Source organism: Echinops telfairi, unplaced genomic scaffold, assembly GCF_000313985.2.
Source record: "Echinops telfairi isolate 266 unplaced genomic scaffold, ASM31398v2 ScPeMD7_5;HRSCAF=22, whole genome shotgun sequence".
NCBI lineage: Eukaryota > Metazoa > Chordata > Mammalia > Afrosoricida > Tenrecidae > Echinops > Echinops telfairi.
Genome location: NW_022103901.1, coordinates 4,117,852 through 4,133,563, shown reverse-complemented (window position 1 = coordinate 4,133,563; position 15,712 = coordinate 4,117,852). Strand labels below are relative to the sequence as shown.

Below are 15,712 nucleotides of genomic sequence, written 5' to 3'. Positions count from 1 at the left end.
CAGTAATTCCTCTCGGGTTACATTGCCCTTGATCAATCCCTACCAGGCCTCTTACACCCTCCTCACTACCGATTTTGAATCACTTGTTCTCTTGTCCCTGGGTTTGTTACTGCAGCTTCCTTTGCCTCCACCTCCCACTCTCCCAAGTCCTCCCCCCGCGCCCCCCCCACTGCTCATGCAGGCCCTGCTGAGCCGCATGTAACATTTTACTCGCATGTAGTTTTAAGCGGATCCTGAGAACACCTGAGCTCACTGCAATAGCAACAGGGGAAAAGCCCAGGTGTTAAGTAGGCCCACGAAGTGCAAGTGCATGCAGTCCAAGGGTCACCTGTCATTCACACTGGACTCACAGCTGCAGGGGGAGGGGAGGTGTCAGCACCCATAACCACCAGCTGAGCAATTCAAGGGTCAACTGCGGTGATAGGTTGAGTCCGTTTGTCAGCACGTCACCTTCTTGCTCCTTTGGGAGGTAGCCGTTCAGGGGCTGAATGCGTGGAGTTGGCACATTTCCCAGCTCCACTTCTTTATTGAGTGGTGTGACCTCAGACCAGCCTCTCCTACCCCAGGATTAGAGTGTCCTCAACTGCAAAACAGGGGCACGGAGATCGAGGATGCTGCCCAGTCATCCTGGTGAAGTTAGCACAGCCCCTCCCACACCCCCCACCCCCATGGCTTTCTGACAGTGTCTGCCTGCCCCCCATCAGGATTTCGGCGCACTGAAGGACATCGTGGTCAATGCAAATCCTGCCCAGCCACCCCTCTCCCTGCTTGTGCTGCACCACCTGCTCTGTGAGCGCTATCGGGTCCTGTCTGCTGTCCACACACACTCGTCCATCAGGAGTGTACCTGGAAACCTCCTCAAGTGCTTTGGGGAGCAGACTACAAAACAGCCCGGCCCTCGTCACGAATACCAGCTGGGTTTTACTTTAATTTGGAAGGATGGTAAGCAGAGAGACCTTGCTAAGCTTCTGGAGCAGTGGTTCTCAACCTTCCTAATGCCACCACCCTTTAATACAGTTCCTCATGTTGCGGTGACCCCCCCAACCATAAAATTACTTCCGTTGCTACTTCATAACTGTCATTTTGCTACGGCTATGAACCAGGCGACCCCTGTGAAAGGGTCATTCAACCCCCAAAGGATTGTGACCCACAGGTTGAGAACCGCTGGTCTAGACTGTGATGCAACTCACATCCCAGTGGGAACAAGGCGGCAGCTGTTGGTCGTGCTTCGCAAATTAGCACGGGTGTGGAGCTGTTCAGAAGAGGACCACAGGGGCCAGTGCCCTCCTACCTCGGGACGTCCGTCTTAGGCTGAAATCACAAGGCTTTGGGTTTGCAGGAGGTGGGCTAGGGAGGGACTCTGAATGCTTGGGGGAAGGGAATCTGATTGGCCACTTTCCAAAGCAGGTTGTCAGTCTTCCACAGTCACGCTCACAGGACGGCGGGGTTCGTGCCCTCTTTGCCCCCACGGGGTCCAGGCTGCTCCTGGTGGAGTTTGCACGAGGAAGCAAATTAACCTCGGGTTTGCAGAGGCGTTGAGTGCCTGCACTGCCATCAGTGGAGCCGGCCCGGGAGCCGGCTCTGCTGGGCTCTAGTCGGACTCGCCTTCCAAATTAGGACCCTGCCATCTCGAAACCGCAGTCAGTCAGGTGCAGATGGACCGCTGCAGGAGAGCCAGGGCTCCAATGCTGCCAGCGAGGCACATTGTCTGGTTTGCGGTCCAGGCCCCATGGAAGCTAGTGCCCTCTCTGATGCGTACTGCCTCACCAGGGAAAAGCTCCAGAGACGGTGGAATGGCCATCATGTGACAGACACATGACCGTGAGCTGTTGGCAATACAGCACCCATGTGCTTCATGCAGGATGGCCACCAACCTTCAGTGGGTTGTGAAACTACAGCCAGTCCAGTGAAGCTCAGTCAGACGAGGTCCACCCGGCTTGCGGTTTTAACCCTCTCAAAGGTGAAACCCACTGTAGGCCAGCGACAAGCAGGGTTTGCTTCCCTCGTCGTCAACCCAAGCTAACTCCTGGCACAAGCACATCTTCCGGGGTGGGGCTGGGAGGTGGAGGCAGATTCCTCTTCCTGACATCCCACCTGTTTCGTGTTTTGTCCCCCTCTCCCCTCTTCAGTGCCCAAGACTCAGATGAAGTTCAGCGTGCAGACGATGTGCCCCATCGAGGGCGAAGGGAACATCGCCCGGTTTTTGTTCTCTCTGTTTGGCCAGGAGCACGATGCCGTCCGCTTAACCCTCATCGACGGCTGGGTCGACGTGGCGATTCTCCAGCTGAAAGAGGGCAGCAGTAAAGAGAAGGCGGCTGTGCTCCGCTCCATGAACTCCGCCCTAGGGAAGAGCCCCTGGCTGGTGGGCAACGAACTCACTGTGGCCGACGTGGTGCTGTGGTCCGTGCTCCAGCAGACAGGGGGCGCCAGTGGGGCGGTGCCAGCCAACGTGCAGAAGTGGATGAAGTCCTGCGAAAACCTAGCCGCCTTCAACTCTGCCCTCAAGCTCCTCGAGTGAAGTTCAGAAACTGCCCTGAGGGATTAGATTTGCAAGAAATGGTGCTGCTATCTCATGCCTATCAGGGAAGGGACGTGCTATTTTTATTTAGGCCAGTTGTCAAGTATCAATAAAAACACCTTCACAGCTGTGGCTTTCCTTTTATTTAAAATTCTGCAAAATCACACATGTGGCTCCATGGTGGACGGCAACTGTGTGGCAGGGGTCCAGAAATGAACACGTCCAGGCACTGCCCTTCAGGAACGGGCAGGGTGGTACAAGAGACGAGGGCTGTGATGTAGGAGAGGGTGTGGGATAAGTAAGGCACGAAAGATGATCTCAAAGTGCTCTGAGGAGAAACGAGTTGGGGGTCAGACGTGGCCACCTTGGAAAAGGCCTGCTAGAGGGCCGATGGCAAGCTGAGGGTGGTGAGCGTCTCAGAGGCAGGGGAGAGCCAGCTGGGAGTTGTGCACAGGCCTTTCTGTGCAGTTGCTTCAGCAGCTGCAGGAAAAGACCATCTGGCTTAGGAAGACTGGCAGCTGTCAAGGCTGGTGAGAATCCATCTCGTCAAGTGTGCAGGCCTGAAGGCGGCAGCAGGGGGCACCAGGGTGGGAGCAACTGCAGTGTCTGCAGTAGGACCTGTGGAAAGTAGGTACAGTGGCCGGCAGGCCGAGTTTAGAGGAGGAATTGGGTGGGGTAAAGCAAAATGTGTATGAGCTGCTGAGTGGGAAACGGATCTGCTCTCCACCTCAACACGATTTGCCATGAAAACATTTAACAATCCAAGAAGAGGCTTGTGGGCAAGAGGAAGGCAGAGTAATACATGCAGGAGCCACAGTCTGAGTCACTCCGGTGGCTCGGTCAGAACAAGGGATGGAGGCGGCATGGTTTTCAGTTCAGGAAAGCCGTGAGTTAGGGGGCATCGTATCCTTCACTACATTTATTCAGTCTATGCTGAACAATCTGAGAGGCTGGCATGGGAAGAATACGGCATCAGGATGGGAGGAAGGCTTTCTTAACCTGTGGTATGCAGATGGCACTGCCTGCCGTACTGGAAGCACGGATGGAGAAGAGAGGCTACAGCCTTCAGGATGGCTTCCAACTTGAATGTAAATCCTCACCAGTAGACCAGTAGACAAGAGCATGACGATCTGGGAAATACTGGCAGCAAGGATTTCATTTTACTTGGCCTACCATCGTCCACAGAAGCAGCAATTGAGAAATCAAGTAACCTTTGACACGAGGGAAAGCTGTTGCCAAAGATCTTTTCAGAGTGTTTAAAACCAACTTTTTTTTCCTGTCAGTTTGCAGACTCCAGTGCCCTTGGCGTGTGGCATATTTTCAGCCATGGCACATGCATGCAAAAGCTTGGCAATGTATGGGGAAGCTAGAGGGGAACAATGCATTGGGTCACGGTGTTGGTGAACACCAGGGGTGGCGAGCAGTCAATCGTGAGAAGCAGGATGGTGAGACTAGACGTGCTAGCGTGATGTTCCTGGAAGAGGACCAATTGCTGGGTCAAGTAACGGGCGAACAAAATGAGAAGACACTCAGCAAGGTGGATGGCCCTGGCTGCAGCCACGGGCTCACACAGCAGTGACAGGCCCAGGACCAGGCAGTGTCCCGTTCTGTCAGCATGTAAAGTCATGGAGTTGCGACCAACTAGGCAGCGCCTGCAGTGCCTAACAACAAGCTCAAGACACTACATCATAAAAGAGCTACCGCAGGGAGAAAAAAAAAAACTGTTGGTTTTAATAAATCTTGGACAAACTACACAATGAAAAATCATCTGCATTTCTACTCTAATTCAGATTGGAAATTTACATTCCAGTGAATAGTGAGGTTACAGCAAGGCTTTTTTTTTTAAGCTCCAGTTTCATATTATTTATACAAGGGAGCTTCAAAAAATTTGTGGGAAAATTCCATTATCTTTTATTTACATTTTTCCACGAACTTTCCGAAGCCCTTCTCCAGGAAAGCCTAATTCAGGCTAGCCGGACACACTTTCAACTTTCATGTCCTCCTTGACCCCTTTGCTCTGGGAGAGGCGGCTCAGCTGTTTCTTGAGTTCTTCGATTTCTTTTTCTTGCTCTAGCACCTTCATCTGTAAGCTAAGATTCATCTGTAAAGAGAAAGGGTTTTGAGCTCCTTGAGAATGGCTACTTTCCTTACTTTTAAATGTATGGGCTCTCCAGCATATTAAACATAAGTAGACAGTGCAGTCTAATGCGCATATGGGTCTTCATCATCACAATTAAGTATGCCAATCAGCACAGCAGAGTACCTGCAGCTGCATTCGGCTCTTTGGTCCAAAGTCACGAAGTACATGGCTGGTACAGATCATGATCTGTGACCAGTCGAGTCACTGCCTCCAAAGTCTGTTAATGAATAGTCATTCCCCCAGGAGCAGCTGGTGGATTCGACTGCTCACCTTGCAGTTACTAGCCTAATACATCACAAACCAGAGCTCCCAGCAAAAGGACTCGAGCACGGATTTTAGAATGCTATAATGCTGCTTCCCTAAATCTTACTCTAAGGTCAGCTGTTCGTAACGAAATAGGACTCCTAATTGAGACATTCTATTTCAAGCATCATAGTTCTCGCAGCATTTAAAAACATGCACATACATTTCCGGAATCCTGGAAGAGTTCACTCTGTAGCAGCTGGACAGCAGACGGCCTCTCAGAGGAGTTCTTGCTGGTTAACTGCTGGACGTACTTGGCTTGCACTGGACACCTTTTACTGAGAGATTCAGGTATCTGGCCGGCTCTTAAATCAGTTAGGACTTCTGCTCGCTCCATTTCTGTCCCAAAGGGCTGAAAGAGCTCTAGCAGAATGACCCCCAAGCTGTACATATCGGACTGAAGAAGGAAACGAGGAGAGAATCACCCAGTAAGGACACAGCACTCAGTAACGCTCCTCCTCCCGTGTACCATCCTCTGGAACTGAACCGAGCGTCCCTCCAGACGTGTGTCTGTCAGCCAGGCCTGCTGCCCTGGTCAGAGGGAGCAGCGCTTTCCCCAAAAGGGACATCCATGAGCAGGACTGGCTGTCAGATGAAAGGCAGAGATGCTCCGCCCCATCACCCAGAGCAGTCCCTACCTGACACCTGCCTGTCTTGCTCCTTGGAGGGCCAGGCAGGGACAGGACTGAACAGGGGACGAGCATACTCCCATGCTAGGGCCAGCTACAGGAGAGCCCCCCCGGGATGACTGCTTCTGCCCCCATCCCAAATGAAGCATTTTTGGTAGCGTGTCACCACTTTACTGCCATGAAATCTGTGCTACTTTCCTAAAAGGAGTGTTTTCCTAAAAAGAGATCCTAGCTGGGCCTTAGAGACAGCCAGGGTCATTTTCCTTAGCTCTTCCCAATTACTGCGAAGCCCAATGACCCACCACACGCAAGAAAACGTACACAAGGCTATTCTTTTAGGGTGGGCGGGGGTGGGGGGTGGGGTTGATTTTACCAATCCTTCAAGAATGGGGAGCCTTCAGGACCATGGGTTTTATGTAACTACCGTAATTACAACTTTTCAGTCTTTTCATTATACTTCAAAGAAAGCCTATCATAACTGGTCAGAGACCTGAATCCCCATGGCCTCTGCCCGCGGGGACTGTAAAATAGGAAACTTAAAAATAGGTCACCCGGTGGCTCACCTTTTGGGCAAATGAGAGATAGGACTACTATGAGGTGTATATTTCCCACCATGGAGATAGCAGAACAACTGAACTCACTCCCATCCCCTCAAAGCTGACTCACAGCAACCCTGGAGGGCAGGGTAGAATGCACCCCCAGAGCCTCCCAGACTATAACAGTTTACAGCAGCGGTTCTCAACATGTGGGTCATGACCCCTTTGAGGGTCAAACGACCCTTTCACGGGTCACCCAATTCATAACAGCAGCAAAATAACAGTTATGAAGTAGCAACAAAAATACTTTTATGGCCGGGGGTCACCACGACACAAGGGACTGTTTGAAAGGGTCACGGCATGAGGAAGATTGATAAACACTGGTTTACAGGAATGGAAAGCCCCATCTTTTCCCCAAGGAGTGACTGGTGGTTTCGAACTACTGACCTTTTGGATCACAGCCCAACTCACAACCACTATGCAAACCAGGGCTCCTCCATGGGGATACAGATTCCTTTAAACATTCAACCCACTAAGCTGCAAAGGGAGAAAGCCAAGGCAGGAAGGACTAGGAAAGAAGGAGGGATGGAGACAGGAAACGGAGAGGAGTGGGAGGGGTCTCACCACAATCAGTGTCATGCAACACAATAGGTAAGACACGGACACACTTTTCTGAATGTGACCGAACGACTGAATCGTACGATATGTGACTTCCATGCCAGTAAAACTTTTCTTTAAATGTTGACTGGAAAGCCAGTTTGGCTATGAACCACAACTTAAAGTTTTAAAAGCGAGCAAAAGCCACCTGCCCCTGGAGGCCCCGGGAGGGCCGTGTGACCCCATGGGTGACCCTTGGTCCTGTGATCGAGGGGAAGTCCCATGGCATGTGCTCTCCCAGCATAGGCTAGGACCCCAGGGCGAGTCCAGAACCCAGGTGAAACACCACAGGCACTCTACCTTGGCATCATAATCAGATCCTTCCAACTGCTCAGGGGAGGCGTACAGAGAAGTCCCCACTCGAGAAGTATGCGTCGCCGCTGTAATTTGAAAAGCCCCATGTTAGACACTCATTTTTGGCACTGTCCACATGGAAGGACATTTTGGCCCCAAGGGACTACAAACGGGCTTGCAGGCTTAATCCTACTCTTGCTATCCAACCTCTGATTCTCTGTGACTACTGAAATCAAGTAAAGTGATGACGCACCCTTCCCGTTTCTCTGAGTCCAGTCTGAGGTTTTCTGCAGGATGTCTGTGCAGGCCAGCCCAAAGTCTCCAATTTTCACCTGCTGATCAGGACCGTGGAGAAAGATATTTCTTGGCTGTAAACAAAGAGAACAAGTCGATTCCTTGGTTTTTCTAAAATCAAATCATAAAACCCGGTAGTGGTGAGGAGTTCCAATCCAGGAGCTGACCAAACTTACAAAGTCAAGCTTGGAAAGTTCCCTCACTGAAACAACACATCTGGCATTTACGATGAGATTTAAAATTGAGATCATGGCAAAATGTTAGTCATTGTTAAACTTGTCATGGCAATAGAAAGGCTCACAAAATGATTTTGCTTCTACCTGTCTGAAGTGCGGACAATCACCTGTTTTCGAACATCCTGATACAAGGGCCCCTCAGACCCAGGATCAGCTTGTGTTTACCGGCTTCTGGATCGTTTTTGTACAGTACCAGAGTTGGGAGTAGCTAGGTCCCACTGAGAAGACACAGGACTAAATTCACTGCTGTGGAGCCGGCTCCATCTCTCAGCGAGCCTACAGGACGTAGAGGAGAACTGCCCCCATAAGGTTTCTGGGACGACGGATCTTTCTGGGAGCAAACAGCCTCATCTTTCTCCTGTGGAGCAGCTGGTGAGTTTGAACCCCAGACCCTGCAGTTAGTAGCCCCTAAGCTAAGCCAACGTGCCACTAGGGTTCCTCCTGGAGCCAAACATTTGGCTCTAAGGTAGCAAGCATCCCAGACACAAATCATCTCTCAACTGCACTTGCCCAGCAGTGAAGAGCTACACCTACAGAAATTTGGGTAAGAGCCCTGGTGCTGTCATGGCTACGAAACAGCTGCTCCTTGGAAGAAGGATGGGGCTTCGCACTCCTGGAAAGAATTACCGTCTGGTAATTACCAATTACCATTGGGGCAGCTCTTCCCTGCCCTACAAGGTCACTATGAGTCGACATCAATCTGATCTCAGTTCAGAGGGAGAGATTTGGGGTAGGGGTGGGGGTGGGGTAGGGAAATTCCACTAAAAATACAGAAGATAGGATAAAAGCTAGGCTTCCTTTTTTAAAAACTTTATAAATTGCCCCGTTTTAGCTTTGTTAGGTTTTGAAACTAACATTGGACTGGAAGACAAAATGGAAACACTCTGGCATGGGCATGAGCGCTTGCAGATACTTTCGTGACTGAGTCCATGGCACACCCCGCACTCACTGCCCCTGAGTCTATTCTGACTCACAGCAACCCTCCAGGACAGAGCAGAACTGCCCCTGTGGGTTTCGGAGCCTCATCTTTCTCCTCCAGAGTGGCTGGTGGCTTTGAACTGCTGACCTGGCGGTTAGCACGTCCACCCTCACTACGCCATCACCATCAGTAGGAAGGCCTAAAAAGAATGCTGAAATGTGGCAGGGGGGTGAATAGGGAATAATTAAGGGACAGTTTTGAAAAGGGTTGCCTCTGCTCCCAGGAGTGGGCTGCATGCATGGATAGCTCTTTGAAGCAACAATACTGAAAGTTCTAGAACTAGACAGAAGGAATCATCCATCACCAAGAATCTGAAGCTGACTGGCCCCAGGTTGGCAGTTCCCCCTGGGGTGTCACGCTTAGGTTTTCTCATGGGCAACATAAGCAGGGGAGAAGCCAGGCGCCAGGGAGCTGACAGGCCCGTGTCAGGGGAAGCTGCCTTGCCTGGAGCCCTTCACAGGAGCCTCTACAAAGCCATCCTGCGAGAAGACTGCAGTGCCATACAGACACTGCTACGGGGCCACCCCGTTGACCAGCCCATAGCCATCCTGGCCGATGCCCCCGGCCACAGACGCCAGCTGAACCAGGTATTCTTCTCTCTGCTTGGCCCCCCTCAGGAAAACCCCACCTCCTCCTCGTTGCTGCTGTTGCTGTGAGGAGCTGGCTCACAGCCCTGAGTCCCCCCAGAATGAAGCGCTGCCCGGGCTGTGCCCGCCTCACAATCATGGCTGTATCTTTAAGCCCACTGGTGCAGTCACCGTGTCCCTCATCTTGTAATGGGTCCTATTATGAGGGGTCCATCTTCTGGCACCCTTTCAGATGATGGTCAGCAGCTATTGATGAGGGTTTCAGTGGCTAGATTTTCAAAAGTGGACCACCGCTTCCTCTTTCCTAGTTTGGCTTAGTCCTGAAGCCCTGCTGGAATCTGTCCCCCTTGGGTGGCCCTGCTGGTATCTCAAATCCCAGTGGCATAGCTTCTAGCATCAAAGCAAGCCACCATGGGACAACAAACTGACAGAGGAGGGGTGGACGGAGGGATGTGCCCCTTGCGCTGCTGGAAGCTCGGGCTCCCAGCCCAGGCCGAGCTGGGGGTACAGAGTGTTGCACAGAGCCCAGCCCAGCCTACCCGCTTTTCCTCTCCACCCCACCCGCTTTTCCTCTACACCCCACCTGCTTTTCCTCTCCACCCCACCACGGGCTTAGCTAAGCGTCCCCAAAAGTAACTTAAGAGCAAGTCCCATTCACTGGACCAGAGGTTCTCAAACTTTTTAAACAGGGGCCAGTTCACTGTCCCTCAGACCCGTTGGAGGGTCGGACTATAGTTTTAAAAAAAAACTATGAACAAATGCCTATGCACACTGCACATATCTTATTTTGAAGTAAAAAACAAAATGGGCCAAAAACACCCGGCGGCCTGGATACATATCCTCGGCGGGCCGCATGTGGCCCTCGGGCCGTAGTTTGAGGACCCCTGCACTGGACCCTTGAGGAGTGCTTCCCAAGCGGCAACCTTCAAAGCGTTGCCTCGGTCACTTGGCATTTCTCTCCCACCGGGTTTACAGCATTTGGAAATCACCAGGGTTTTGCCAGTCATTGAAAATGAACAAAAGAAAAGGTGCATTTCAAGCTCCCTATTAAACTGATTGTGATGATGATTATACAACACTTCTTAATATGAACGAATTATTGAATTATGCAATACTTAATTCTATCTCATTAAAACTACTCTAAAAAATAAAGAAAAAATTCTGAACCAGTGGGAAACTAAACTAAAGTCAAACCCACTGCCACGGGGTCGATTTCAACTCTTAGGGATTGTAAATCGCGATGAATTTCCGAGGCCGTGAATCTTTATAAGAGTGGACAACCTCATCTTTCTCCCAAAGAGCTGCTGGTGAATTGGAACCACTGACCTTGCAGTTAGCAGCCGAATGCCTAACCCACAGTGTCACCAGGGCTCCGTCAAGGGAGACTAGGTACACTTTTTAACCCCTCGATGGTAAGCAACCACACTTTTCTGCCTGGCTACCGAGGGGGACCTGTCATGTAGCCTGTTGTTGTTTTCCCTCCAATCAGACGCAGTGTGTTTTGCCCATTCACCTGGCGGCCCAGCACCACCGAGCCCAGAGTCTGCTCTGCCTGCTACAGCATGGTGCTGACCCGGAGGCCAGGTGAGTCCCCAGCACAGCTAGGTGAGTCCACGGTGTAAGACGGGCCTTCTTCCTCAGTGAAGCCCAGCTGCCCCTGGCCTCGCTCATTCTTCACACCTCTGGGCCTACAAATGGCCACCTCCCAAGGGACACTCTGGGCAGAAAAGGGAGGGTCACTAACTAAAGGCAGGCAGGGGCCTAAGTGTTCAGCCAAGTACTAGGGGTACTGGAGAGTTATGGGGCTGGGGGGGGCTCACCAAAGTTCCTGGAAATACTCCATTTTGTTTGAGTGCCACTGTCCAGGGCCACGGGTCTCTGGCTTATCCCCCTTGCTGGAAGGTGGACCCTGGAAGGGGACCAAGCAAGCAGTTCTGGCACATGGCTGCCCTGTGGAAGGCTGGAGGCCTGAGTCCATGCAGAGCCCCTCAGAGGATCTTCTCCCCCAATGGGCCACGGAGAGGCGGGCGGAGCCCGGTTTACTGACACACCAGAGGTCGCCCTGGGCTGCAGTCCACTCAACAGAAACTGCTTTCCTGACGATAAAACAAACACACATGCTCCTCACATCCGAGGCTGTGGCTCTTTATGGGAGCAACAGCATCCTTTTCCTGTAGAGTAGTTGGTGGGTCTGAACACACGACCTTGTGGTTAGCAGCCCAAAGCTTACCCACCACCACCACCACCACCACCACCAAGGCTCGTTATGCCTGAAAGTAAGTGCTCAAAAATACTTTCTGGATGAGAGGACCACATGGCATAGTAAAAACAGACTCTCTAATGCAAAGAAGTTAAACAGTAAAATTAAATTCAGCCCAGGTCTTCCCCACACTCCAGAGGGTCGGTCACCAGGTCAGGCTTGCTCTCGGCCCCCCTCCTCCCTCCTCAGACTAGCCTGACGGACCCTTGCCCAGGGCTCCTGGTGCACCCTTTCCTAGCCCTCATACCATGCGCTAGCCTGGCTTCGTGCCACTTTCTGACTCTGGCCCCAACTCCCGGGGTCTACTGGCTTGTTAAGACAGCTTTCACGTATGTCTTCCACTTTAGGCTGAAAGTTGGGCTTGGGGCAGGACGGGCCTACTGATGCCCCGCACCCCGAGCCCAGGGCCCTTCACGGACTAAATACTCATACAAGGGACACCGCCACCTCCTCCCAGCTCTTGTGAGAAACCTTCCGTTTCCTCTGCGTTTGGGAGGCGGTGCTGAGTGGCTTCCCAGACTGCCAAGTGACACGGGCTCCTGAGCCCACCTTGGCATCTGGTTGGGCTACATGGACAGCAGGGTAAACAGAGGGCTGCCCGAGCAGGGGCAGTGGCTGATTCTGACCCACGACACCCTCCTGTGTGCCCGAGCAGAATGGGGTCCATAAGCTGGCCCCAAGGCGACCTTTCCAGGAGACCCCCAGGCCTTTCTCCTGATATGCCCCTGGGTAGACTCAAAGCTCCAACCTTCTGATCGACAGCTAAGTGCCTTACCTGTTTGCACCACCCAGGAATGGGGAAGGGCATCGAGACCCAGGTGGGGGTTCTGGCCCTTTGGGATTCACGTCTGAGGTAACACCAGCTCACATTTGGGGTAACCCACAGTTGTCCTGACACAGGCATAACTAACAGGGAGGCCTTAGGAGGCCCACAGTCTCCTCAGGGGCAACACATCGAACAGGCTGCTAGAGAAAAAGGGCGCTGCACCCCACACACCCCTGCCATGCTCTGACACATGCCGCTCTGCGCCTCCCACAAAACGCCGACATGCTGGGGGGTGCAGCACGCACGAAGGGCTTCAGAGAAATGTGGCTTCTCCAGCCTGCATTCTTTAGAGAAGGCACTTCTGAGGGTGACTGGGGTGTAACCTGTGACCCATACTGTTCTAGGGACACCGGGGGCCTCACGACCCTTCACCAGCTGCTGCTGTACTGGCCAGTTGAGTCCAGGGCTCGGACGCCGGGGCCCTGGCGCCAGAAGGCGCTGGCGGACACGCCAAGCAACGCGGAAGCGCAGAGCCGCGCAGCCTGCTGCCTCCGCATCCTGTGTGAGCACGGCGCATGCGTGAAGGCGGGCGTGGGCGGCCACGGGGGACCCTCGCCCTTGCACCTGGCTGTCATCTGCGGGGCCTCCCAGGGCCTCTCTGTTCTGGTCCAGAGCGGCGCCCTGGTCGAGGCCGTCAATGAGTCCTGCATGACGCCCCTGCACGTGGCCGCGAGCACGCTGAACAGAGATATGCTGGAGACGCTCATGGTCTGCGGCGCCGACGTGAACGCGGTGGCATCCACAGGGGGCACGGCCCTACACCTGGCAGTGGACACTGCGTCGGGCAAGGCCGGCTGGCTGCTGGCGGCGGGCGTGGGCTGCATCCACACGCTCTTGACGCACGGGGCCCGTGTCAACGCCCAGGACCACCTGGGCCAGACAGCCCTGCACAAGGCCTGCTTTGGTGGCAGGGATGCGATCGTCAGTCTCCTGCTGGAGTTCGAAGCAAGCGTGAACATCCTGGCGAGGGACGGGGAGTCCCCCATCTACAGGTTCCTTCAGCGCGGCTCCAACATTCGTAATGCGGCCCTGTTGGCCAGGCTGCTGAACCGCTCCTACCCTCTGAGACTGGCCAACCACCAAGGGCGGCTCCCTGCCGGCATCATGCTCCCAGAGGCCCACCTCCTGCGGGGAGCACTGGTGGCCTGGTCACAGGAGCCCTTAGCTCTGGAGGACATCTGTAAGAGGTACCTCCGGAATGCCTACGGTGACCGGTGTAAGCACCACTTGAAGCAGATCCTGCCCAGGAAGGTCTGGCACTCTGTGTACAGCTATCAGGAAGGAGTCGGCCCCCTGACGTGAGCCCACCAAGGGCACGACGCCATGGAGTGTCGTGCTAACACATACGCTGCCTATGTGCCCAGAGAGCCCCTGGCCCGTCGTCCTGGGACACCTCCCCCACACAAACACGGACGCTGTGGATTCTTAGAGCTGACCGCCCACAATAAAGTGATCTGACCACTGGCTGGCTGTGTTTCGGAGGGGTTCAGAAAGAAACACCGACCAATGACTTCAAACACCAAACAAGCTCGGCAACCACAGAAGTTGTGAGACCCCTTCTCCCCGCCCCCCCCCCTTCTCTTTCACAAGTGCTTACAATTTCAAAGGTCTTGATAGATTTTTTTCTTTTAACTGCAGCAGCAAAATACAATAGACCCTTTTAAAAGGTTGCTAAAGCCTCCGCAGGGGCAGTGAATGATCGAATGTGGCTCTTCTAGGTTAAGTCCTTAACACCAGCCAACCAGCCTTTCCCTGCAAGGGTCTGGGAAGAAGCGGGGTGGTGGTGCTACTGATAGGATTCTCCTGTGAATTATTGGGAACAGGGTTTCCTGGCGTGGCAGCCTGAGGTGTAGCTAACGAGCCCTCTGAGAAGCAGGAGGGGAACTCATTACCAGTAAGAGCCAGGAGTAGGGTGTGTCGTGGACCCGAGATCCCTGCTCAGGGAACCTCCTGGATCTGTGACAGCTCTACCATCAGAGGAGCAGCAGCAGAACTGGGGCCAGAACATGGAACAGAGTGATGGGCTTCCTAACCCACGGAACAAGTAAAGGGGAGTGCTTTTGTGCAGGAGGCTGGCTTGTGGAGTGGGGTGCCCCTCGGCACATAATTCAGGGAGCGGGGTCTGCTGACCACTGAGCTTGACCTGAATGCCTTCGGGCTGAGGCTTCCAGCAGAACGAGATGCCCCTTTGGGCAGACTGGCAGACCTGAAATGTTGTAACATGTCCTGGTAAACAACTACCCTGGGCATTTCTCACTGGCATGACAGCTTGTTAACTTCCTCAATATACCCATTAATCATGAATTTTGTGAGTTTCTGTGTACCCACTGCTTTAGATATAAGAACCTAGAGGTAAATTATAGAACACTAATTCAAACAACACAGTCTCTTTTTCTGGAGGTGGGTGGTGAAGGGTTTACCTGTAGGCTTTGTCATCATGAAGTGTGCAGAGCAGCACACACTTGCACCTGGAGTATTCTTACCCCCGAGTCACAGCACTACTAGTTCAGAGGGAACCAGCTCTGGCTACGTCTGTGTTCAGAGCCTTCTAGAAAAGGAACGCCGAGCTCAGTGCACTCAGCATGGTGTCTCCTTCAACCAACGAACCAGCATCAGGTCAACCCTGAGAAAACCAAAGGCCGCGCTGCAACCAGCGGCCTTGCAGGACAGAGGAGAACCGCCCCAGCCAGCCTCCAGGGCCAATCTTTCGGAAGCCAACTGCTGCATCCTTCTCCCCCAAAGCAGCTGGCGAGTTTGAGCCTGGGACTTTCAGTTAGTGGTCGGGTGCTTTACATTAAAGACTGCGCCACCGGGCCCTTCAGGAGACCACCCCCTACCCCACTTACCTTCAGATCTCTGTGCATAATGCCCATGTTATGTATGTAGCAGACACCTTCCACCAACTCTTGAAAAATTTTCGTTGCGACACTGACCATAACATAAGGACCTTGAAGCAAAAAGGATACATTTCATTCCTCTTTCTCTTCACTCAAGTACATGAACATCTAAATGTTCAGGTCATTTTAAGTACATTCTCATCTGACGCCGAGGGGACATTGAGATTTTCAGCAAAGATGCGGCAGGGGTTGAGCTGGGTGCTCGGGAGGCAATTCTGACTCACAGCAAGCCCCCAGGACATAGTAGAACAGTTACTACTGGGTTGTGATCTTTACAGGAGTAGTCACCAGGCTCCCTCCCTAGGAGCCACTGGGTAATTTAGAGCAACACCTTTCAATTAGTCAGCAATGGAGCCCGCCACTGCTTTCCTATGGTGTGTCTGAAATAATGGTTCTGATGTGAACCCACTTGGGGAGGCCAGGTGGTGTAGTCAATCTGGACAGACACAGACAGCGTCATCTTCCTCCCTCCAAGCAGCTGGTGGGTTCAAACATGTAAGGAGTCCTGCTGGATTAAGCATTGGGCTGCCAACTGCAAGGTTGGTGGTTCAATCCC

The 15,712-nt window shown here is 52.9% G+C and overlaps 3 protein-coding genes across 3 annotated transcripts in view; 2 read left to right on the top strand and 1 right to left on the bottom strand.

Moving 5' to 3' along the window:
* Positions 1 to 2,648, top strand: part of AIMP2 (aminoacyl tRNA synthetase complex interacting multifunctional protein 2) — an 8,911-nt gene extending 6,263 nt beyond the window's left edge. Inside the window, exons 3-4 of the mRNA XM_004705554.2 lie at positions 705 to 942; positions 2,130 to 2,648. Of these exons, the coding sequence (XP_004705611.1) occupies positions 705 to 942; positions 2,130 to 2,518 (627 nt within the window). The 3' untranslated portion in view covers positions 2,519 to 2,648. The remainder of the gene's footprint in view (positions 1 to 704; positions 943 to 2,129) is intronic.
* EIF2AK1 (eukaryotic translation initiation factor 2 alpha kinase 1) overlaps positions 2,647 to 15,712 on the bottom strand; it is a 29,460-nt gene continuing 16,394 nt past the window's right edge. The window contains exons 11-16 of the mRNA XM_045300121.1: positions 15,106 to 15,206; positions 7,331 to 7,445; positions 7,084 to 7,163; positions 5,125 to 5,358; positions 4,438 to 4,619; positions 2,647 to 3,136 (exon numbers count right to left, since the gene is read on the bottom strand). Coding sequence (XP_045156056.1) covers positions 4,488 to 4,619; positions 5,125 to 5,358; positions 7,084 to 7,163; positions 7,331 to 7,445; positions 15,106 to 15,206 — 662 coding nt within the window. The 3' untranslated portion in view covers positions 2,647 to 3,136; positions 4,438 to 4,487. The remainder of the gene's footprint in view (positions 3,137 to 4,437; positions 4,620 to 5,124; positions 5,359 to 7,083; positions 7,164 to 7,330; positions 7,446 to 15,105; positions 15,207 to 15,712) is intronic.
* ANKRD61 (ankyrin repeat domain 61) lies at positions 8,958 to 13,561 on the top strand. The gene is made up of 3 exons (XM_030888590.1): positions 8,958 to 9,173; positions 10,663 to 10,757; positions 12,604 to 13,561. The coding sequence occupies exons 1-3, from the start codon at positions 8,958 to 8,960 to the stop codon at positions 13,559 to 13,561; spliced, it is 1,269 nt and encodes a 422-aa protein (XP_030744450.1).

Coding starts and splice junctions, on each gene's coding strand:
- ANKRD61 (XM_030888590.1), top strand. CDS start 8,958: ATGGGCAACATAAGCAGGGGAGAAGCCAGGCGCCAGGGAGCTGACAGG. Junction 9,174..10,662: donor ACAGACGCCAGCTGAACCAG/GTATTCTTCTCT, acceptor CCCTCCAATCAG/ACGCAGTGTGTTTTGCCCAT. Junction 10,758..12,603: donor GGTGCTGACCCGGAGGCCAG/GTGAGTCCCCAG, acceptor ATACTGTTCTAG/GGACACCGGGGGCCTCACGA.